The sequence below is a fragment of the Erythranthe guttata genome, chromosome 2 (assembly GCF_056151865.1).
Source record: "Erythranthe guttata isolate IM_541 chromosome 2, IM_541, whole genome shotgun sequence".
NCBI lineage: Eukaryota > Viridiplantae > Streptophyta > Magnoliopsida > Lamiales > Phrymaceae > Erythranthe > Erythranthe guttata.
This window is the reverse complement of record NC_142534.1, coordinates 16,650,609-16,673,667: the sequence shown is the minus strand read 5'-3', so window position 1 is coordinate 16,673,667 and position 23,059 is coordinate 16,650,609. Positions and strand designations below refer to the sequence as shown.

General features: G+C 36.1%; 5 protein-coding genes across 6 annotated transcripts; 1 reads left to right on the top strand and 4 right to left on the bottom strand.

Moving 5' to 3' along the window:
* Positions 1-681: 681 nt before the first annotated feature.
* LOC105963700 (Transketolase) lies at positions 682-4,757 on the bottom strand. Its single transcript, XM_012988136.2, has 7 exons — positions 3,505-4,757; positions 3,085-3,175; positions 2,880-2,985; positions 2,456-2,738; positions 2,219-2,367; positions 1,986-2,139; positions 682-1,896 (listed from the first exon to the last, which is right to left on the bottom strand). The coding sequence occupies exons 1-7, from the start codon at positions 4,003-4,005 to the stop codon at positions 937-939; spliced, it is 2,244 nt and encodes a 747-aa protein (XP_012843590.2). The 5' UTR covers positions 4,006-4,757; the 3' UTR covers positions 682-936.
* A 505-nt stretch (positions 4,758-5,262) lies between these two features.
* On the bottom strand, positions 5,263-7,848 carry RAD51C (RAS associated with diabetes protein 51C). Its single transcript, XM_012988135.2, has 9 exons — positions 7,648-7,848; positions 7,376-7,477; positions 6,701-6,823; positions 6,554-6,587; positions 6,393-6,463; positions 6,085-6,314; positions 5,870-6,001; positions 5,706-5,772; positions 5,263-5,568 (listed from the first exon to the last, which is right to left on the bottom strand). Exons 1-9 carry the CDS (start codon positions 7,757-7,759, stop codon positions 5,393-5,395), a joined length of 1,047 nt encoding a protein of 348 aa, XP_012843589.1. The 5' UTR covers positions 7,760-7,848; the 3' UTR covers positions 5,263-5,392.
* Positions 7,849-8,031: 183 nt separating this feature from the next.
* GCP1 (glycoprotease 1) lies at positions 8,032-12,150 on the bottom strand. Its single transcript, XM_012988134.2, has 13 exons — positions 11,797-12,150; positions 11,617-11,661; positions 10,510-10,584; positions 10,242-10,338; positions 10,045-10,135; positions 9,925-9,974; positions 9,623-9,813; positions 9,438-9,523; positions 9,278-9,353; positions 9,112-9,195; positions 8,901-9,015; positions 8,664-8,752; positions 8,032-8,483 (listed from the first exon to the last, which is right to left on the bottom strand). Exons 1-13 carry the CDS (start codon positions 12,070-12,072, stop codon positions 8,346-8,348), a joined length of 1,413 nt encoding a protein of 470 aa, XP_012843588.2. The 5' UTR covers positions 12,073-12,150; the 3' UTR covers positions 8,032-8,345.
* Positions 12,151-13,468: 1,318 nt separating this feature from the next.
* LOC105963695 (protein NRT1/ PTR FAMILY 7.3) lies at positions 13,469-16,109 on the top strand. Of its 2 annotated transcripts, XM_012988132.2 has the most exons (5): positions 13,469-13,610; positions 13,697-13,805; positions 13,894-14,111; positions 14,355-14,902; positions 15,120-16,109. In XM_012988132.2, exons 1-5 carry the CDS (start codon positions 13,608-13,610, stop codon positions 15,982-15,984), a joined length of 1,743 nt encoding a protein of 580 aa, XP_012843586.2. In that variant the 5' UTR covers positions 13,469-13,607; the 3' UTR covers positions 15,985-16,109. The 2 variants fall into 2 exon arrangements, with proteins under 2 accessions (XP_012843586.2, XP_012843585.2); XM_012988131.2 differs by lacking the exon at positions 13,469-13,610 and having other exon boundaries at positions 13,626-13,805.
* Positions 16,100-19,557, bottom strand: ARGAH1 (arginase). Its single transcript, XM_012988133.2, has 7 exons — positions 19,195-19,557; positions 18,559-18,726; positions 18,095-18,254; positions 17,456-17,589; positions 17,158-17,367; positions 16,676-16,786; positions 16,100-16,533 (listed from the first exon to the last, which is right to left on the bottom strand). The coding sequence occupies exons 2-7, from the start codon at positions 18,697-18,699 to the stop codon at positions 16,273-16,275; spliced, it is 1,017 nt and encodes a 338-aa protein (XP_012843587.1). The 5' UTR covers positions 18,700-18,726; positions 19,195-19,557; the 3' UTR covers positions 16,100-16,272.
* Between the last annotated feature and the right edge of the window lie 3,502 nt (positions 19,558-23,059).

The window sequence follows — 23,059 nt, the reverse complement described above, 5'->3', positions numbered from 1 at the left end:
CAAAGGACAAATTGCTAAAAAGAAAGAATTATGTTAAATTAATAGAATTTATCTAATCAAAACTATATTAATTTATAGTGGTTTTCTCTAAAAAGAAATATCTTTTGTGTGTGTGTGAGGGAGAGAATATGCTGAATTTTTAGGCTTATATTCCATGATATGAGCCCACAACACATAATTGAAACATAGCTTTCAACATCCAAATAATTAAAAAAAAAATGATAAATAAAATATTGAAAGTATACAATATAGAGTTATAGTAAATGAGTAGTAGAAGACAAATGGATTTTATTTGTAGATAACAAAACCTCAAATGCTGAGAAATCTGTCAACAACCTCATATCACAAATCTCCAACAACCACACAACACTTATTTGATCTACTACTACATCCCCTTTTGGATAAAATTGCCTACTTTTTATTTTACTTTAAAGGGCCTCAATTTTCTTGCAAATATCAAGATTGCCCTATCTTTATTTTTCATGTGGTTTCAATTCCACCATTTCAGACAAGATCCTTCTCTTATCCACTAAAACTCATAGCCATTCAAGCTGATAATCTGTCAATAGTAATTATTCCCTTGTGAAATATGTAAGTTTCACCTCATTTCCTGGTTTAAAAGACGAAAAAAAATCTTCAAATTATATATCGAGATCACGTCGAAAAGGCGAAACTGCTAACGAAAATAACTTATGATCAATCAAAAAAACACATTGACTTACAAAATCAAAGATGATGTTCAAGTTGTACAAATTAAGGAGAATGGATTCATATTGCCTAGTCTCTCTCCTCATCGTTTTTTCGACTACAAAAAAAAAAAGAAAAAGAAGGGAACAAAAGACTGTAAATGGTCTTCTTTATTCGAACTCTCTGTTTGTTATTTTCTTTTTTCGACACAAGCAGAATCCAAGAAGCTCAAAAAACCACCATTGTTGCTTAACATACTTCCTTAGCTGCAGCTATAACAGCTTCGGCCGTGATACCGTACTCCTTGTATATCTTTCCTGCAGGTGCACTCGCTCCAAATTTATCAATCCCGATCGCCTTTCCTTTACTCCCAACAATCTTATGCCACCCGAAAGTTGTTCCAGCCTCAATGCTAACCCTAGCTGTCACAGCACTCGGCAGCACACTTTCCTTGTACTCGGCTGACTGATCCTCGAACAACTCCCAAGAAACAAACGACACCACTCTCACTTTCTTGCCTTCCTTTCTCAGTTCATCCGCAGCTTTAGCTGCAATCTCCAACTCAGAGCCAGTTCCAATCAAGATAACATCCGGCTTGTTGTCCGAAGAATTGTCTGAAATGGTGTAGCCCCCCTTTTCGACCCCCTCGATTGAAGTTCCAGCCAGATTGGGCAGCTTCTGACGAGAGAGTGCAAGAACTGAGGGTCGTTTTCTGTTGTCAACGGCAACTTTGTAACAGCCAGCTGTCTCGTTTCCATCGGCCGGGCGGAGCATGAGGATGTTGGGCATTGCCCTGAAACTGGCCAAGTGTTCGATAGGCTGATGGGTGGGCCCATCTTCACCGAGCCCGATTGAGTCGTGGGTCATAACATAGATGACTCCTGCTTCGCTGAGGGCTGAGATTCTCATGGCTGATCTCATGTAGTCTGTAAAGACGAAGAAGGTTGCACAGTAAGGAATGAAGCCCGGGCTGTGGAGGGCAATTCCGTTGCATATGGCTCCCATGCTGTGCTCACGGACACCGAAGCGAACGTTTCGCTCTTCGGGTGTTTTCTTTTGGTAGTCGCCGAACATTTTCAAGAGGGTCATGTTGGATGAGGCGAGATCTGCACTGCCTCCAATTAGACCGGGGAGAACCTTTGCGAGTGCGTTGAGGTTTGTCTGGGAGAGGTTTCTTGTTGCATCGCCTGGGGTTTCGGGTGTGTATTTCTGCAAAATTACACATTCAAGAAAGACGAGATTAGATTAAATGGTTTATTATAACACTCAAAACACGAGATTTTTATAAAACAACTCACGGGAAGAGCCTTTTCCCAACCGGAAGGTAGTTCACCGGTGATGATTGATTTCAGCTCAGCTGCTTCCTCAGGGTACTTCTTCTCGTATTCAGCGAATTTGGAGTTCCATTCGGATTCATAAGCAGCTCCTTCGGGAGTGTGTCGGCTCCAATGTCTGTCCATGAAGAATATTAAAGTCACTATATATTCAGATGAAAAAAAAGAAATAAAGATCATCCTCAAAGAAACCTTACTTCTTGACTTCATCGGGTACGTGGAATGGCTCATATGGCCATCCGAGGTTTTCTCTGGTGGCTTCCACTTCCTTGGTGCCCAAAGCAGCTCCATGGACACTGTATGAATTCGCCTTGTTTGGCGAGCCAAATCCAATGGTGGTAGTAACCTAACAAAAATAAAAACAAAATAACAATAAGCAGAAGAACTATTGTCTCATTAAAGAATTGCGTAACAAATTGAAGTAGTTATCTGACCTTGATTAGAGTGGGCTTGTCTGTGACAGACTTAGCTTCTTTGATTGCATCACGGATTTCATCATAACCGGTGTTACCGTTCTTCACCCAGATTACATGCCAACCCAGAGCCTCGAAACGTTGGTCAACATTCTCGGTGAAAGCAATCTCAGTGTCACCGTCAATGGAGATGTGATTGTCATCGTAAAATGCAATCAACTTCCCGAGTCCCCAATGTCCAGCAAGGGAGCAGGCTTCATTAGAGATACCCTCCATTTGACACCCATCACCAAGAATACAGTATCTGTATAGACAAAGAAGCCAATGCCATTGGTCAAACATAACAATAAGGCCTCGTTCAGAACGATAAAGTTCAAAGATAAGATAATCACACATATACAATATAATAATCCTAACAAAGTGATTATTTAGATCAGTTATTTACGTGTAGTGGTCAACGATCTTGCTATCAGGTTTGTTGTATCGGGCAGCCAAGTGACTCTCTGCAAGTGCCAAACCAACAGCATTTGCAATACCTTGACCGAGCGGGCCTATACAGGAAAATTAAAGTCCGATTTTAAGATCTCGACCAACTCGATTTATGCAATATAATTGAAAAAAAAAATAGAAAACTAAGATTCGAAACAAACCAGTGGTGACTTCAACACCAGGTGTCTCAAAGTTCTCAGGGTGACCAGGGGTCTTGCTTCCCCATTGACGGAAACTCTTCAAATCCTCTTCCTGTAGAGTAGATAGCATTCAGCTAACAAGAATATCGAATTCTCATTTAAGTAAACCAAAACGAAAAGTAAATCTGAATTCAGTACCAGAACACACTAAAAGTATCAGCACAGCTAAACAAATCCCAACAATTTTTTTTTTTCTCACAAATGATATTCCAGAATTTAGATCCATAACTGAAATGCTAAATCATCGGACGGAATATCTTGAAAAATGAGTTCCGATTTAGATCCATCGCAAATAATAAAGAAGAACAAGTACAATCGTACTTTTGTGTTGACTTGAAAAGAGTGAGAAAGGAGCTCAGAAAATAAATTATGGGATTTGACCTTGACGGCGTCGTATCCGGCGAGGTGAAGGAGTGCGTACTGCAGCATACACCCGTGTCCGGCGGAGAGAACGAAGCGATCGCGATTGAACCAATAGGGGTTCTTAGGGTTGTACCTCATCACCTCATCGTACAACACGTGTCCCATCGGAGCGCATCCCATCGGCAGACCAGGGTGGCCGGAGTTCGCCTTCTCGACGGCGTCAATCGCGAGGAACCGGATTGTGTTGACGGACTTCTCCACGAGGGCATCGGTGGTCTTCTCGAGGGTCTCGACGGCGGCTGATGCGCGGACGGGCAGACGGGCGGCGGCGGCGGGTGCGCGGCGGCGGGAGACGGAAGCAGCGGCGGAGGAGGAGGCGGCTTTGAGGCCGGAGAATGAGGGGATGGAGAGAGCGGCGGATGTGGGAGAAGGGTGGAGCTGCTGGGCAGAGCCGTGGCGAGAGATGGTGGAGCGAGAGAGTATGGCCTGAGAGAGAGTGAGGGAAGAAGAAGAAGCCATGGCTCTGCTCTATCTGTGTGTGTGTTTCTTTGTGATTGTCGAAAAATGATTTGAGGCTTTTGAAGAGAGATTGGGTGAAGATAATAAAAAGAAAATATGAGGTGTGGGTTTTGAATTTTTCTTTTTGGGTAATTATTAAAATAAAAGACAAATATTGATATTAATAATATAGAAAAATGACAAAATAAATATACACGATTTTTTTTTCAAAATATCCACATTATACTTTTATTTAGAAAAAAAAAAAACACAATTCAATAATTTGTAAAATACTTAAAAGAAAGTAAAAGTTTCAATTAGGAAAAGTAAATAAAATTTAATGGTGCTTTTAGTATATTTTATTTATTTATTTATTTCAAGTTTGGTGTATTTGGGGGCAATGGGGTTGGGGTTGGGGTTTGGGGTTGGGTTGGGTTGTTAGGTGAACTTTTGAAGAGAGAAAGAGGTACTATTGGCTCATTGTTTCTCCTAAGGCTATATATGTTTTCTTTTAAATAACTATAAATTGTAGTGGCATCACAATTTACGATTTAATAGAATTAGAATCTCGATAAATTAATAATCTGTCTTAAATAATATTTTTTCCTGATCCCGAGTGAGCAAACATGTATTTAATTTTTAATTTACTAAATTAATAAAATTTTACTAGTTTTCGACTGTATTAATTTATAACTGTAGATTGAGATTACTAAAATTATTTTATTAATTAAAGAAAAAAAGTACGTATCTTAATTTCTTGAAAATATGTGTACTAAGCCCAAGTCTATAGGCCCAAGAAATGGGTAGGTGGTCAATTTTATATTCTCTCAATTATTATTATTTATTAATTCCCTTTAACAATTATATTTTATTGGTGCACGTTTACTTACCAATTGAGGTAGGTACAATCAAACTTCAAAGAGGCTGCAGCTTAGGTTTATTTGTGTACAAAACTATGTTGATTTGTTGGTAAATTACTTTTGAACAATAAGAAGCAACCTAATGTTGCATTCAATGAATCTAAGTAAGTTTAACTACAGTAAATTTTACCAGTATTTATAGATTTCTTAGAGAAAGACAGAAAAGTAGGCTGAAGAAACAAGAAATGCAGGCTGTAATTAACCTAATACAAGGACACAAGAACTAGTTACCGAAAGTTACGCTCGATCACCACTTCTCGAAACCCTAATATATTACGCTCAATAATCACTAATAAATAATGCAATATTATCGGTCCCTTGGAGAACTTCTGCGGTATATTTGGTTCGCCCACTGATATTTCTAAAATGTATTTTGATCGATCAGATTCATCTTATAACTTACGAGGTATTCGAGTTTTTAATCATATTTCATTCTGTTTAAGGATTTAAAGAAACTGCAAAGAGAAAGAAGACAAAAAGAAAGTGGCCTACATTAATTTAACTCTCTTACTGTTTGAAGCTGAATTTCGAATACCTCTACCTGTGACGGCGTATGGAGCAGAAGCTGATCTCAATGAGGGTGACTTGTCAATATATGCATACCTCTCATTACCGTTCCAATACAATATAATCCGGTTCGTAGAAGCATGTGCCCAGCTGTCACCTGTTCAGCACGACTTTTCCTCGTTAGAACAATGTATAAGATTCCTACTTATACACATACACACACACACACACACACATTTAGGCGAAAGAAACAACTGAAAAAAAAAACATTCTGATGGAGTGTGGGGTATTTACCAAGAGCAAGAGTTAGCTGAAATGAACCTTCGTTGTACTTTGTTGTTACTTGATTCAATAGAACTACCTGCAGAAGGGTTTTTGCAAGAACTGTAAATTAGGCGAAATCACGATACGGTAAATCAGAATAATTTATTGCACTGAGACAACCGACAAGTCCTTACTGCCAAATTGAACTTCTTTGCAAGTTTCATCAGTTTCAATGCCATTCCAGAAAGTAATCGAGTCCTGAGAGCCATGTCCTCGAAATCTTGACGGAAGTGGAAAGTGATGCTATCGATAACGACAACCTTAATCTGCCACAATATCAAGACACCAAAGCTATAAAATGCATGCAACCTTCACACGATTAAACCAGCACACGATTTGCTACACTTACATCTTTATGCTCAGAGACGAACTTCTCCAAGTAATTTATCACTGCAATTTGCTCTGTATAAGTGCACACGCGGAAGTAGAATATATTCTCGAGAAAATCCTTCGGCTGTTTATCTACTTGGTAGGCGGCTACAGAATCCTTCCGTAGCAAGCTATTATATTCTACCATGTCCTCATAACACGCCTCAGCGATTTGTAAAGCACGCTCCACCATAAAACTGCCCTCTGTATCTGAGCTTAAAAAAAACACTATGAGCTGAATAAAGTTTGCAGAATTGCCGACTATATAAGTATCCTGAATATAACTACCTATATAAATTGCTTTTCCTCCAACGCCACCATAATCGGCTGGTATTTGGACATTTACTGCGAGTTGAATCCTACATTTATTCATTTGTACATTATATCGAGAAAATAATAGGTAAATTCTCAAATTGATCACAGAAATAGTAGATGGGAATAATCCTCACCCGAGCTGCGTTTTACCGATGCCTGGCACTCCACCTAATAAATCAGGATCATAACTACATGGTAAGAAATACACACAAAAACGGAAGTACCCTACATGGGCATAACATTTATGATTTATGGATGCACAAAAGTGCCCATTTTCTAACCAATCTCGGTAACTTCTTTACAGCGAATTCCTCCACCTAGAATTTCGTCTAAATCCGAGCAAGACGTGGTTATGCATATAGAAGATTCCTCCTCGTGTAGCATTTCCCATGCTGTCTGTGCTCCTAGACAAAAAGAACGTAGAAACTTATTGATAATCAAGAAGATAACGTAAAGAGAACTAGACTCCACATTTTCAAGCCACTGGAATTAAATTACTTATAGACCGAAAGATTGTTGGGGGCAAAAGAAAATGAACGCTACAACGCACAGCCACAAATCCCAGCAATGAAAGCGAGTTGCAGTTAACGGAAGCCACATAAAACATCATATTTCACATGCAAAAGCACTGCGTTTGAATCACATAAGATACTAACAAATGAATGTAGGACACATGTCAAAACTTGTGTAATTCAAGTGAAAATAACAATATCTGCTACTTCTATTAGATTTAACAATTCAATCTCACAAACATGGATGTGTGTATTTTTCTGTGTGAATAAACAGTAAAGATCTACATGGTGTATTGCAGCATAAAATAAAGCATAAAGTGGAAACTACCAATAAAATCTAAATCAAGCAAAGTATAAATTTAACAATAATTTCCAAACTAAACCATAGCCTGAACCAGTCAATTTCTTCTGCTGAACAACATATCTACAGAAAGTTAATTTTACCATTCATAATCGGATGACTTCCGGTCTCAATTTTCTCTAACCCACTCCTTCTCGACGCGATTTTCAAAATCTCCGCCGCCTCATTTTCAGAGATCTTCAAATCTACTCGACAAATAAAAAAAGGAGAAAATGGTCAATAACTCATAATAATAATAATCCGTTATTCAATTCCAATAAGCAAAACCGCAAAACGAATTCCGAAGAGAAGAACAAAATTGTATTTTCGTCCACGCGGTAATTACATGGAAATACAGGCGCAGTTGGTAATTTACCTTGAGCTAAACGGGAAGGGGAGACGGAGGAGAGGGAGGAGAGAGAAGTGTAGCCAGCAGATAACAATTTTGCTCTCTGCGACGCAGAAATCGGTAGACTCGAGACCTCCATTTTCACATTCAGTGTGTGCTGACTGTGTGTGAGCGAAGACAGAATATCGAAATTAATTTGGGCGTTTCGCGCGCTACGGTTCTTTGCTTGAAGCTAATGAATTAGGGATGGTTTATTGGACCAAAATACCCAAACAAATTTCATTTCTTATTTCAACATTTTTTTTATATATATAAATAATATGATTTAATTATATTTATTTATAATTTCATAAATACTATATTTTTTAAGAAATATATGATACCAAAAATATTCTTAAAATTACAAAATACTTCCAAAAAAATCATTACGCCACGGGTTAAATAAATTAATTACATGATCATTAAATTACAACCATTAATAGTATGGCCCTATCTATATTTTTCATCTATAAAACTAAAAGAATGGTAAATTACAATCACCTCCTCAAGGTAAAATGTTATTACAAAAAATCCCTTCTTTTTGAGAAATTACACCCAGCCCCCTGCAGTTTGTAAATCTCTTACATCCACCCCCTACAAAAGGATGTTAATGTAAGAAATCTACAAATTCAAGGGGTGGACGTAATTAAGGAAATATGAGGGACGCAAGCTCTGAGTTTTCAAGGCTACAAAGGTTGTTTTTCCAAAGATGCTTGAATTTGAGAAGTAAGAGAGGGATGAATCCGTGCCGTTTTTAACGACCGAGCTTCGCTTCTTCCTTCAGCATACTCCTCACCCAACGGCCACCTTGGCCGAATATCAACCTAAAAAAAGAAAATTACATTTTTGCCCTTAGAAAAATCACGTACAAGTTACTTGATTGGACGAAAATGGTTACTTGATTGGACGAAAATAGTTCAAGGGGTAATGTGCAAATCAACGTATAGTTCAGGGGGCAAAGTGCTATTTACTCTAACAAAAGAAAGAAAAAGAAAGAGACGGACCAGAGCATCCTCGGGTTCACATGCAGGCGGCGGAGTATCGTATCTTCCCATACGGAAATGCTCTATGCCGGTCCAAGCAATCATTACGCCTAATCATAAAACCGAAGGTCGAAGGATCAACTACAAAATCACCCCTAGGAATTGGCCTAATTACAAAAGAACCCCACTAGTTCGAAAATCCATAACGAAAACCCCTATTCTGGATTTAATAAATTGAAAATCTGAAGTTGTCTTTACCATTGTCGGTACAAAGGCTAGGAGGAGGACAAACAAGCTGAAGGCCATTCTTTTCGACCATATTATATAGTCGAGACCTCACGTATTTATTAGATGCAACACCTCCAGAAGCAACCTGTTCAAGATCGAAACGTAAAATAATCAAGAAAGACAAAAAAATTAAAATACAAAATGACGAGTAATTAATATAATGTGTTTTACTTTCACATACCAAATGCTTTATAGAAGGTTCAATCTTCAATCCCCATCCAATTGCTCGTTGACACTTGTCTTCTAAATGCAGTACCGCAACTCTCTGTCAATCAGACATATTTTTCGAAAAATCAGCATAGCAAACGCAAAAATAAATAAATGAATAAATTCAGAAAATAGATTACCTGGAAAGAGGCGGCAATATCAGCTCGAACCCTTCTATCTTCACTACTAGTTGAAGCAATAGGGATTGTAGCGTCACTGCAAATTCAATACGACCAAAAACTAAAACGGCAGCAAATTTTTTTTGCTTTTTTTTTTGTTTAAGTAGTAATGGATAATTACATATTTTTCGATTCAATAGCGAGCCTGACTTGAGTCTTGAGACCCGCGTACGAGAAGTTGCAGTCTTTATGCTGTTTCATAGGGACCTGTGGAAAATGAAAAACATTAATCTTGCATGTCCAAAAATGTTTGAAATCGAAATCGAAATCGAAACTGGATTAAGGTTTAGAGAAGAAAGGTTAAACCTTAAACTTGAAAGAGTCTTGATTGCCCTCTAGAGCCAGCTGCTCTAGAGCGGGCCCCCCACTCTTGCTCAAATCGAGACCGAGCCATTTGGCTGTCTTGTCGTACGCCTCACCGATTGCATCGTCTATCGAGGTTCCGAGTTGTATGTAATGGCCGATGTCACGGGCAAGAATAAGAAGATTGTGGCCACCTAAGTATATAAGTTAAATCTTCAGATCAGAAAAAAACTAATTAATGTGACCTGTCATTGCAATTAGTATCGAAGATGGGAAAAAAAAAAGGCCCGTTTTTTACGGCATACCTGAGATAAGCAAGGCCATGAAAGGAAACTGTAACTCTCTTTCAACTAACCTAGACGAAAAACAACATGTTAAGTCATAACCCCGTTATGTAATTAAAAATAAATAAATAAATAAAATACCTTGCTACCAAAGCATGGGCTTCCATGTGATGAACACCCACTATGGGTAAAGCATAAGTGCCAGCAATTTTACGAGCTTTCCTAACACCAACTGTGAAACCAAAAAGAATTGTCAAATGAAACAACTATTGGTGTAAGGACGTGTTTGCTCGACAATTTCGATATACTGGGAAAGTTAAGACAGTAGACGAAGTTACCGCGTAGACAAAGGCCTAAACCAGGACCAATTGTAACAGCAACTGCGGAAAGATCTTCCTCCGTTATTTTAGCTTTATCGAGAGCCTCTTGCACTACCTGCCAAGAATATCGTCTTATATATCAGAGGACAATTTAAAAAATAAAAAATAAATAAATAAATAACAAAAAAAAAAAAAAACCTCAGACGAACATGCAAATGTATCTTACAAGTGACTAAGAATCGGAAATGCAATAAAGTTTTAAGACAAGAGCAAATCGAGAAAATACCTGATCAATTACTAGTGAGTGTGCTCCTTCAGCCATTTTAGGAGAAACGCCTCCGTATTTGACGAGCAGATCTGCCTTGATGGAGTGAAAATAGGATAAGACGTCATCCAAGTGTGTATCGTAAACAAAATTTACCGTACGATAGTCAAAAAACAAAATGAACCGACGATTAACTGCTAACCATCAAACTGACAACGGTTTACATAAATACGATGCAGCTGTGTACTACTATTTAGCTAATGATAACTCGAAAATCGATAACTATACACTTGTACAACCAACGTTTGCCAGGTCATCAAGAACAAAGTACTTAAACTGCAGTATATAGAACCTTTCTCCCAATCAAAGGACCAACCGTTTACTAGTTTCATGGATTTGTCGATTTTTAAGAATTATCTTCGTTCATTCTACTCGTCTCTGTTAACCGTTTGTTCTTTTTGTACGAGAAAATTTCAAGACCCATGAAGAAAACTTGTGTAATAATTCCGAAAGAATTTAGTTGGTCTATCGACTGTACACCATACACAATGCTAACAGTTTGAACCATTCTATAAATACTGAACTTCAAAACGTATCATCTAAACTTGCACGCAGTAACATCATCATATACGTCCAACAATTCTCGAACGGATAAATCAATTGAATTAAATATTTTCCATGTACTTCATTTTTTTCTTCGCGAAGGATTGAATAAGTAGTAACAACACAAGGGTATGAGCAATATCCACCGAGGCCCCGAATATACTAATGGACTCGTTTATAATATTCACAACTTTTTCAGCAAGATTGTTATTCAATCATCAATGCGGCATTCATAAAAAACAACAATATTTCTAAGCTTCTTACATCAAGTACTACATAAAATTGTCTGTTCATCATCTAATTAAAGTCATCCAGACAAGAAAGGCTAAAAGCTAAGCAATCATAGTAATCATGCTCGAAAAAAGTTAAAAATTAAAATATATGCATAAAGGGAAAATTAATCCACGCCTATGGTACATATATCATAGTTTCCACTACACTAATCCAATCCAAAAATTAAAAAAAATAAAATAAAAAATCAAGAAATTAGGCTTGATATATTATATATTATATATACATACATACCTGAGAAGAAACAACTTGGCTAAGAATTTCACCATTGCTTCGAACCTATCACCAAACAAAAATTCAAACATTGATTTCAGAAATTAACCAAGACCCACAAAATAATTACGCAAAATAATCGCGGCCCACCAAATAATTACGCAAAAAAAAAAAAATTAAAATCAAACACGCGGCACTTACTACTGCTGCGGCAGTGTCGTCGCAGCTAGTTTCAATCCCCAGAACAATTAGTTCTTCATCTTGACCTAATGCGCTTGTCGATTGGGGTTTTGGAGAAGAAGAAAAATGGGGAGTAGCATGATTGTTTGAATTGTGGAGAAAATGCGGTGTGGGTGTACCGAATTGACGGTGGCGATTGAAGTTTTGGATATTTCTGATGGTGAGTTGAAGTGAGGGCTTCCGCAGAAGGGTTAGGCGGGAAATTGTGGAAGACAAATTGGATACTATGGACGCCATTTGAGATAGAAAAGAGAGCTCGATTGATTATTTAGATTGAAAAAAGGGAAGAAAAAAAAATTAGATAAAAATCCAATCTTTATAACACAGTACGTATTTTCTATATATAATTAATTAATTTTAGTAAATAAATGTGCTATAACGAAGTAGAAAACTTAAAACTTTGGTATAATAAATGTATTTATCTTCAATTATTACTTTTTTAAAAATAGCAACGTGATTTATCATATACTCCCTTCGTTCCTAAATAATAGTCGTTTTTCAACATGATTTGTATTTTTTTGGCAAATTACGGTCACCCCTATGTAAATGTTAAATTACGAAAATACCCATTCGTGCTTGAGTAATTACAATCACCTCCTCGAATATGTATTATTTTACGAAAAAACCCTTCTTTCAATTGGTAAATTTGAAGTGTGATTATAATTATCCCAACACGAGCAGTTTTTTTTTTAATTTGACCTCAGGTTTGGGGTTGACCGTAATTTACCCTTTTTGTTGCTACTCAAATCAAGAACTGCTGTACAACATCTTGTCAAGTAGCCATGATTCTCTTCTTCATGTTCTTGTCTATTTTCTTACAAAATGATTCCTTTTTACTTATGTGTTTTTCTTTTCTTTTTTTGTTTTTTTTTTTTTGCTGTTTTTTTTCAAGATTAAATAAATATTACAACATAATCATTAACAAAATCTCTTTTAAACGGATTCAATTATATACTTTTACCAAGATTTGATCTTTTGCATGTCTGCTATGCCTATGATTGATGGTTTTTGGCACTCTTTGTTCACTCCCAAAGCAACACATTTAAAGCAAGTCAATTGTTTATTTATTGGTATTATCCAATCAGCTAATATATGGGTGAAAATCGAATGAAATGGATAGTAAAAAATGAGTTTTAATTTTAGTTCCAAAAATATCGGAATGCAAAAATTCATTCCAATTTTAGAATGCCTCGAAATCGGAATATTATACATCACAAAATTAAATTATATATTTCGCAAAAGAATCAAAATATTCAAAAGTAAAATCGGATCGAAAATCGGGATTTTCAGTAATTTGATATACAATTCCTATTCCATTCCAAATAAATTTTGGAAAAATCGAAAATCAGAACGAAAATACGGTTCTATCGAATGTTTTCGGATCAGAATTGGTAGAATTCGGAAATTCCATTTCGATTTCCACCCCTGCTACGCCAGTGTTTATTAAACAGAAAAAAAAAAGAATTAATCAAGAAATTCGAATAAAATCAACCTAAATATATAAAAAATGAGGTTTTATATATTAAGTGGACCATATGTGCCCATAGTGCAGATTCAATTATGCAACAGGTGATCATTAAAGTTAAACACTTAGCTAAAAATGGAGTCTTTGTTTCTAACTTTCAATGATTTAGTATTACTTTGCCAAACCCTCACTTTAATTTAATATATATTATTTTTTTATCCAATAGTATATTTTTTTTTTTATTTTACATCATTCAATAGTGTTTAAATAACTGTTCACTTCATTCATACTAACCACTGAAAAATCCATGGTGAGTGTCATATATACTATACTACTACAACCTTAAACTCTCCAAATTTGCAATTAAAATTCATACATTTGATATATGACATGCAGGAAACAGGAAATGCCGATGCTTACACGAAAGACGGAACGATCGATATTTACGGAAAACCGGCAATGAAAGAGAAAACCGGACGATGGAGAGCAGGATCCCTTGTTCTTGGTATATTTTCGTACTTGTCTAACTTTCATCTATACTAAAATTAAAATTAAAATCGAAATGAAAAAAAACGAATCGATTTTGGGTTCAGTTACCGAAGGACTAGCTGCACTTGCATTCACCGGTGCAGAAGTAAACATGGTTCTTTTCGCGAAAACGGTGTTGGGACAATCGAACGCCGACGCGGCAAACACGTTTAGTACGTGGATGGGAACTCTTAACATGTGCACTCTATTTGGTGCTTTTTTAAGTGACTCTTACTTGGGAAGATATCTCACTTGTGTTGTATTTCAAGGTGTTATTGTCATTGTAAGTCATCTTCTTACAACTACTTTTCTTTAGTTTATTTTTTCTAAAACTACCGTTTTTATATACTAAAGTCTCGTTTTTGTATAGTTCGACCGATGGGTCTAGTATACGATCCATCAATAGGTCGAGATAAGGGCTCATAAGGTCAAAAAAGTCCAGATTGGACTAACCAAACAACGAATAAGATCCAATTATTTAATTAATCATATTTTTGCTTGAAAATACTTTTTTTTGTTTTTATAGGGATTGGTGCTATTATCCTTGTCAACTCAAGAATTCATGCTTGAACCAAAGGGTTGTGGAAAAATTGGAGATTTGTGTAACAAACCATCACAAGCTAAAGTTGCAAGCTTCTACATATCAATATACCTACTTGCACTAGGAAGTGGGGCTATTGAGCCGGCACTCGCAACGTTGGGTGCCGACCAATTTGACGAGGAAGATTCCGATGAGAACAAATCGAAAACGGCGTTTTTCAGCTACTACTACGTGGCTCTAAATATTGGGTCGTTGATAGCAGAAACCGTGCTGGCGTACATCGAAAACCTCGGGAAATGGGTGTTGGCATTTTGGGTTTCGACTCTTTGTGGTGTATTGGCTTTGGGTTTTCTTCTTAGTGGTACTTGTAGGTATAGACATTATAAGCCTTGTGGTAATCCCATTTCAAGATTTTGTCAAGTGGTTGTTGCTTGTGTGAGGAAATTTGAAGTTAATGTGCCGTTAAATGGAGAAGGGCTTTACGAAGGCGAAAACGAATGTGCTCGAACGATACCCCACACGGGTGATTTCAAGTAAGTCCGTTGAAATACAAACAAACATTACCTTTTTTTTCGTTTCCTCGACATGATTTAACTCTAAAATTTTCCAAAGAAATTCCGAAAATTCCGCTTCCGATTTTTCCAATTTCTTGGAACGAAATTGGAATACATATTAGATTCCGATTTCCAATCCCATTTTTAATTTTTGAAATAAACCAATTGTTTTTTTTTACTATTCCTTGGGAAATAGGTATCTTGACAGAGCAGCTGTAATGACAAATTCAGACAAGATCTTACTATCCACCAAAGGCCAATCTCCGAATCCATGGCATCTATGCACAGTCACACAAGTGGAGGAAGTCAAATGCGTACTAAGACTCCTCCCGATATGGTTCTGCACCACCGTAGCATCCATGGTGTTCGTACAAGTCCTCTCTCTCTTCGTCGAGCAAGGCTCTGCAATGAACACTAAAATATCGAAAAACTTCCACATAGCTCCAGCCAGCATGACTGCATTCGATATTATAAGCACATCAACTTTCATCATTTCCTACGAGAAAATAATCGTACCGTTATATATCAAACTCGTGAAAAAAGAGCCGAAAATTCCGTCCGAGCTTCAACGAATAGGAATCGGGATGGGCATTTCGGTCATATCAATGGTGGCTGCAGGGCTTGTGGAGCAGTTTAGGTTAAGATATGCTGACGAAGGAGAAACGAGTGATTTGAGTATTTTGTGGCAGATTCCACAGTATGTGCTCGTGGGAGTTTCCGAGGCTTTTATATATGTGGCGCAGTGGGAGTTTTTTGCGTCGCAAATTCCCGACGGATTGAAGAGCTTGGGGCTTGGTTTGTCCATGTCATCGTCAGCTTTGGGAAGCTTTCTTTGTACGATAATTGTAGCTGTAGTTATGAAGTTCACTTCGAAGAATGGGGAGAAAGGGTGGATACCAGCGAATTTGAACGAAGGCCACATGGACAGGTTTTTCTTCTTGTCGGCTGTTTTGGTTGCTTTCGATCTCGTTCTTTTCGTCACCTGTGCACACCGCTTCAAGTGTATCAAACAAGAGAAACGAGAACAAGTGAAGGAAACTTCCGATTCTACCCTTATCTGATGACGATGAAGATGAAGATGAAGTTCAAGACTCACCTTTTTGCCATGTTTGTAGCTTAAAAGAGTAAAAAGTGTACGATGAACTGTTATCTTGAATCGAAATGAATGACTAAAACTTAACCAAAATAGCACTGTCTTTCTTTATCTGGTAATTATAAAGGCTGTTTACGGAAACCTATCAATCTAAAAGAAAAGTCTATTGTTCGTTTCTTTAGGTATTAATGTATTATTGTTCATAAGGAAAAAAAGAAGAAACGGGAGTGGGGCTATTTTTGCTGATATCATGCTGTCATTTGGATATTTTAGCGGTGAGTTCTCGAACGAGCTTAGCGGCAACCATGGCTGTCATACCGTCAACGGTGTCTCGTTGAGGGTTGAATTCGACGACATCACCGGCGACAACATCGCCTTTTAGGTTCTGAAGTATGTTTAGGACATCACGGAAAGAGAGGCCACCTGGCTCGATGTGGGATACTCCTGGAGCAAATGCTGGATCGAGACAGTCCACATCCACCGAAATGTACACCCCTTTTACACCTTCCCCAAGTTTCTGCCCAACAAATCAGATTATATAGATAAGGAAAAATTAATCACTTCTAGCAAGTTTGTGTGTGTGCGTGTGTGTGTGTGTGTGTGTGTGTGTGTGAGAGAGAGAGAGAGAGAGAGAGAGAGAGAGAGAGAGAGAGAGAGACCAGATTCTCCAATAGGTGGCGATCACGGGAAAATGTTCGCATTTCGTATTGCTCCACACCAAAACGTTTCCCTTGTTCTCGTCCTTCCTTTGTTATTGACCTAATTCCAACCTGCAGCAACCATTATTAGTACTTCGTCGAGATTCAATCAAATTCTTTTCTAATGGGAAGCTAAAAACCCATCAACTTGCATAGGACAACACTTGGACGATAATGCTTTCATTTATATCGAGCTATTTTACAAGGACATGGAGAAAATAAAAAGATAAAAGAAAAATTGTGGCATTAAAGCAAACTTCAGCTGCAGAAAATAAGGACAAGATTTTGCAATGACAACTTAGAAATAAAGGGTTCTAGATGACTACCACATACGGGCACATATATTTAACTTAAGCATGCAGACATTCACAAGAAATGTAATATGGCATATATAAAATTATAAATACACGACCGAAAAAAAATTTGGAAAAAAAACAGATTACCTGCAAGAGCCTTCGAGCGTAACCACCCTCCATAATCCTAGCAAAAGAAGATGCATGAGAATATTTGTTTCCCTCAAAAGAATGATAAATATCCGGATGCGCATCGAGGTGAAGAATATCAACAGGTCCCCCAAGCTTCTCAGACACTGCTCTCACCACAGGAAACGAAATAGAGTGGTCCCCACCTAGCACCAACGGCCGTAGTGGTTCCTACAAATTGCAGTAAATAAATAATTAGGAATTTTTTATAGCAAAAAGGACCCCAAATACGTGGATGCATTTGAAAATGGAAGCTCACTTGTTCCATCACTAGCTTCACAGATTCGCTTATGATGTTCATCAATCTGTCATCGTCAACTCCACAATCTCGTAACTCTTGAATCGGGACATCTCCAACGTCAGTTAGGACCCGTGGATCATTAAGGTCTCTACCTGCATCATTTTTCAATATTTTTTTAATAGGATGCATCCGTTAGTTTAACAGAAAGCAAAACTCTGTTGTCAATAAATGTGGCAAAATACATGAAATGATATAGCAAGTGAACCGTACATAAAGTTAAAAAGACTATTTTTTTTCCCTGTCTAACTACACTACAGAACATCAACTTCAGAAAATCAAACTATGGTGTAAAGTTTACGCATTCGAGGCAATCTCGTTTCGACTCGAGATTGATCGTTAAAAGCTTGTTTGAGCTTGATTCATTAACATAACAAACCAAGATTGAACAAAGTTCTCCATTTGATAAGGCGTGAAAGCGCAACTCGAACCTCAACTCTTAAAAATAAAATTAAAATGTGTAAAAAGGTTGGAATCCCAATTACTGAAATTAAAAGTTCGGCTCGATTAAAGCTCAATTACTGAAATAAATTTTCTCAAGAACGATAGTTTTTAGGCCAAACTGAAAAGTGAATGACTGATTAGGCATACAAATGATACCTTCTTCTGTGGTAGAATTAGTACTGCCACACCAAATGGCCTCTCTTATACGAGGAGGTGCAAATGCCGGCCCCTGGAGAAAGGACGAGTTGTGTCCTAAAGGAACTCCAAGGAGAGATGCTGACGCCACTACACCTCCCATAGCTCGTAATAGTTCCCCCTGTTTTGTGTAGTAAAAATAATATTAGATATCAATAGAAACAATCAATTTCTCACGTATATGCGGAAAAAATCAGAAATCCTGAGAATATCACATAGAAATATCCTTCAAGGTATTTTATTCACAATATCGATTTTTCGGTATTACTTATCATTACCATTTTCGGCATCTGAAACAGAACATTTTGACATGTCTAATAAAAAAAAATTACGGATTCGAACTACTTTATAAACAGATTATGTTAAACATGAGAGACAAGAAGATATATAGACACAAATATGAAACATAATAAATCAGATAATACCTTGAGCTTTGCTCTCTCCCGGATAAGCGTAAGGGACGCCTCGATAACGCGATTTTGACCTTTCTCTATCAAATCTTTGGGAACATTCGAGGCATTCAGCTTCCGCAGGTGATGAATTCCCATCTTTCCAATGGTATTCATTCTTTCTGATTCTGGGTTTCAAATTATCTAACCCAACCCACAAGAACAAATAATTTCATAAATATATTTTTCAAATCAAATATTTTTTTTACTAATTGAACTGAAAATTGCTCTGTAATTTCTTCATTAGCAGCACCCAATTAACAAACACACCTTGAATAAACTATTTCTTATTTTTGGAAATGTATCGAAACCACATAACAGAAAGACAATGCAAATTTTAATTCAAATCGAGTAATAGGGCAAAATGGAAAAAGGAATTATTCACCCAATTTCATTGCCAGATTACCTCTCCTCACTCCTATATCCTAATTCACACACTATAAGGTAATCACAACTACAGATTTCCGAATTTCATTTCGCAAAGTGATCTACCCCAAAAAAAATCGGGAAAAAAAAAAACAGATACATCAAGCAAATTCAAGAGGAAAAAAAATCAAAAAACGCGGCAAATTAAGATTAGGAAAAAAAAAAAAAAAAAAAACTGAGACTTACCGGAGTGAGAGGAAAACGATGAAGGAGGCGGGGAGAGAGAGAGAGAGAGAGAAGTGTGTATGTGTGTGTGTGTGAGATTTGTATTGGGAAGAGAAAAGAGGGGCGGGTTTACTATGCTGTATTTGGCGCTAATCAGCAGAGGATACATGCAGCTTTCTGATAAGCTGTTTTCAGCTTTTAAACTGAAAACATGGGATTCCGGATTTTGGATCGTTGCTAAAAAAAAAGAAAAAGTAATTGCAAAAATCTGCTTTTTTTTTTATGTTTATTATTGCAAAATATCTACTATAGTAACGGTACAATATCAATATGTGTAGAAATTAAATGAGATTCAATAAATTGACAGCAAAATATGACGTCATAAATGGAAATTATAATTAAATTGCTCATATCAGATACTACTTATGACTGGTCAAAGGAAATTTAGTGCAGTTGCGATTAGGATTATCCTTGTCATAAAGTTGGATTAGGACAACACGCATTAGCCAATAACACCTAATTTAAAATGAGGAGATTATCCACCTTTGCCAATTTTTATCCCTTATTACTATATTCCGTCTGGTTGCCAATATAAGACTGGTCAAAACAAAATTATGCGATCTGATACGAATTTAAGTGTATTGGTTAATTATGGCACATATAGTTTACGATTTCGTAATAGGGATTATTAGGGAAAACCCCCTCATTTGAAAGTTATCTTTGGATAAATCCATTTTTTTTTCTCCTATTTAACATAAGTCCAAATTTAATATTGAATTTTAATAATACAATTATACCCCTTACTTTGCCAAAACCTATATCACACGTTTTCTCCGCCTCTCCCTCCTTTGTTTTTTTTCTTCTCTTTGTCGTTTCAATTTCTCTCTATCTCCAGCTCCTCGCCTCCATTGCCGAATCGAGTGACCTCGAAAAATACTACTGCAACTGCCGCCACCGTGGACGCGTCTGATCCAAACGAGAAATTGCCGCCTTGGACGACTCTGACCAAACTTATAGTGCAGATGCTTCTCTAATGGCGTCATGATACATATTCCCATATAAAAAATATTGCCATCAATATTCCGTTTGGTTCAATGGAGACGTGACGACGTCGTATCTGCAAATTGGGCTTCTTCTCCAAAGGTAGCTGCCGGATCTCACCCCGTTAGATCCGTTTGCCTCCTCTAAAATTTGATGTCGAAATTTCGAATTTCGGATCATCTTCCGTTTGGTTCATACGATTTGAATATTTCGATTATGTCGAGTTCCTTATGGTTTTCAATTAGACTTCTAATTTTTTTTTCTGGACATGTAAGAAAGAGATTTTTTAATTGTGAAATGCAATCAGGGATGAAAAGGTTCAATTCTTCTTTTTTTCATATGGAAAAAAATACATACTCACTTTGCATATGGTGTTTTTCGTTTGTTTCTACAGTGAAAAAGTTTGAAGTAAATAAGTTATGTCATTTTATTTCGAACAATATGAATTTATTTTGTGGTGGTTGTAGGATTATGCGAATCTCTTAGTGAGTTTTGTAGTGAATAATTAAGTAAATTTGTGTAGTGGGTTTTGTGAATTTAGTTTACTAGTGCATTATGCTAATTTGTAGTGGATTTAATTAATTAAAGCTCTAGAAAATTTAATGATATTGCCGATCAATCATCTTTAACAATTAATTAAGATACAGTGCGAATACACATACATCAACATCTTTAACAATGTCCGAACTTCATATATATCATATTCTTTGCAACATAATCATCCATAAAATTGAAAACTCAGACTACTTATCTGTAATTAATCAATATTACACATTGCTCATTCATTAATCTCTCAATATTATATTTATAAATATATTGCTAGCTAGAAAAGTGGTTTTGTAATTATACAGAGCTATTTTCATGTTTATATTGATGTTTATACATAGTGGTTTTCATGTTTATATAGTTGTTTATACAGAGTGGTTTTCATGTTTATATAGATGTTTATACAGAGTGGTTTTCATGTTTATATAGTTGTTTATACATACTGGTTATCATGTTTATATAATTGTTTATACATAGTGGTTTTCATATTTATATAGTTGTTTATACATAGTCGTTTTAATGTTTATATAGCTATTCATACATAGTGGTTTTCATGTTTATATAGTTGTTTATACAGAGTGGTTTTCATGTTTAAAAAGAATAAATCACATACAAGACATGAATCCAAAACATGTTGCTGAAACCCACTATTTTCAAGCAAATAATTCACTTTAAAAACAACTATTCTAAGTAATGTATGTATATTGAAAAGAACACACAACATGAAAGACATGAATCCAAAATTACTGTTGCCGAAACCCACTTTCTTCTGAGCAAATAATTCACTTTAAAAACAACTATTTTATGTAAATTAGTGGATTTTTGTTGATAGCAGAGTGGAATTGATCTAATACAAACATTGTAGTTCCTTGATTTTCCGTATTGGAAGTGTAATACAATCTTTAACTACAATAATTTTCAATATCAAATAGCATAATCAACTACGATTACACTAATCGACTAATTAAATTTAAACAGAAAAAGAGCTCCGAAAAATCAACAAAAAAAGATTGTAGTGTAATTTGTGCCTGCATCTAAAGTCCTTATGCCGTTCATCATATTGGCTTTCCGTTCCCCTAAAAAAATTGCAACAGTCAGAATTAAAATTTTGCATTTTTTTTTTCGTAGATGTTTTGAATCTGAAATTATCGTAAAAAAAAGGAACACATACTTCTTGTCGGCGCCTTCTTCATGGTCGGTTATATCGAAAATTGCAGAGATAATAATGGTATTTAACTTAAGAACATACTTCCCCCGTTGAATTTTGTTGCTTGATTAGTGGGGCTTTTTGGAGAAATTGTAGGAGTTGTTTCGGCAACGTGGTAATAGGTGGTGATTTTTCAAGTTTTGGCTCATTAATAAATACCACGTGCCACTATAGGGGTAATATAGGGTTATTGAATTATTTGGATTTATCTCAAATATGTGATTTAAATTTGGGGTTATCCCTCTGCCGAAATACAATGAGGGGGTTTTGTGAAATAGCCCCTTCGTAATAATTTGAAATTAAACACGAGAGTGGATTTTTAATCAGTACACTTATACGGCTGGCTACAGATTCTTTCATTATTAAAAAAAGAAATTAAACTAATGAAGAATTAAGTTCAAATTATTTAATTAATTATAATTACCTTTATCAACCAAATGAGATCTATATACAATAATGTTTAATTATAATGAATAATAATAAAATATAAATAAATAAAAAAGAAAAAGAAAAAAAAATATAAAAGGCAAGCGGGCCGCTGTCTCGGGCCAGCTTGCAAGGCAAATTATATTAGGCCCAATAGTAAATGGCAATCCTAATGGACAATTTTTCTGCAAATTCAGCCCGGCCCTATCTAATGTCGGCCCATATCGATTTTATTTATTTATTTGTTATTACACATAATATACATATAAGTAGGATTAAATAAAAATATATAATTTTATTATTTCCGTGTATAAGTTATGAAACTCGGCTCGAGCTCGATGAGAAAATAAATATACAAATATTTATAAAATATTGAGGCCTCGTTTGCTTATTTATATTGAATTAGATAAAATTAGATTGGATTAATTTTCTACTAGTTAACTAGTTATTAGTTAATAATATGTTTCGTTATTTAGATTATATGTTGTATTAAATTTGTTAAATAATGTTATTATATGTAAATTGTCTATAAAGTTTCTTATTTAATAAAGTTAAATTATTATTTTAAGGATAAATTTGTAATTTTCCATTGTAGCCACCTCTATAAAATTAATCGCAAGGGGAATGGTGTTACTAATTTCATGACGTAGTAATTGCCGACTTCAA

Excerpts from the sequence above, each read along its gene's own strand:
- LOC105963700 (XM_012988136.2), bottom strand. The coding sequence starts at position 4,005 with ATGGCTTCTTCTTCTTCCCTCACTCTCTCTCAGGCCATACTCTCTCGC. Across the intron at positions 2,739-2,879 it reads AAGATCGTTGACCACTACAC|ATACTGTATTCTTGGTGATG; the intron begins GTAAATAACTGA and ends TTGTCTATACAG. Across the intron at positions 2,140-2,218 it reads GTACCCGATGAAGTCAAGAA|ACATTGGAGCCGACACACTC; the intron begins GTAAGGTTTCTT and ends CTTCATGGACAG.
- RAD51C (XM_012988135.2), bottom strand. The coding sequence starts at position 7,759 with ATGGAGGTCTCGAGTCTACCGATTTCTGCGTCGCAGAGAGCAAAATTG. Across the intron at positions 6,002-6,084 it reads TCGTCTCTGAGCATAAAGAT|ATTAAGGTTGTCGTTATCGA; the intron begins GTAAGTGTAGCA and ends ATATTGTGGCAG. Across the intron at positions 5,773-5,869 it reads CAAAGAAGTTCAATTTGGCA|GTAGTTCTATTGAATCAAGT; the intron begins GTAAGGACTTGT and ends ACCCTTCTGCAG.
- GCP1 (XM_012988134.2), bottom strand. The coding sequence starts at position 12,072 with ATGGCGTCCATAGTATCCAATTTGTCTTCCACAATTTCCCGCCTAACC. Across the intron at positions 10,136-10,241 it reads TTTAGGCCTTTGTCTACGCG|TTGGTGTTAGGAAAGCTCGT; the intron begins GTAACTTCGTCT and ends TTGGTTTCACAG. Across the intron at positions 9,196-9,277 it reads ATATTGCCGCCTCTTTCCAG|AGAGTTGCGGTACTGCATTT; the intron begins GTAATCTATTTT and ends TCTGATTGACAG.
- LOC105963695 (XM_012988131.2), top strand. The coding sequence starts at position 13,691 with ATGCAGGAAACAGGAAATGCCGATGCTTACACGAAAGACGGAACGATC. Across the intron at positions 14,112-14,354 it reads TTCAAGGTGTTATTGTCATT|GGATTGGTGCTATTATCCTT; the intron begins GTAAGTCATCTT and ends TTGTTTTTATAG. Across the intron at positions 14,903-15,119 it reads CCCCACACGGGTGATTTCAA|GTATCTTGACAGAGCAGCTG; the intron begins GTAAGTCCGTTG and ends CTTGGGAAATAG.
- ARGAH1 (XM_012988133.2), bottom strand. The coding sequence starts at position 18,699 with ATGAATACCATTGGAAAGATGGGAATTCATCACCTGCGGAAGCTGAAT. Across the intron at positions 17,590-18,094 it reads TAATTCTACCACAGAAGAAG|GTAGAGACCTTAATGATCCA; the intron begins GTATCATTTGTA and ends AAAATGATGCAG. Across the intron at positions 17,368-17,455 it reads TGAAGCTAGTGATGGAACAA|GAACCACTACGGCCGTTGGT; the intron begins GTGAGCTTCCAT and ends TGCAATTTGTAG.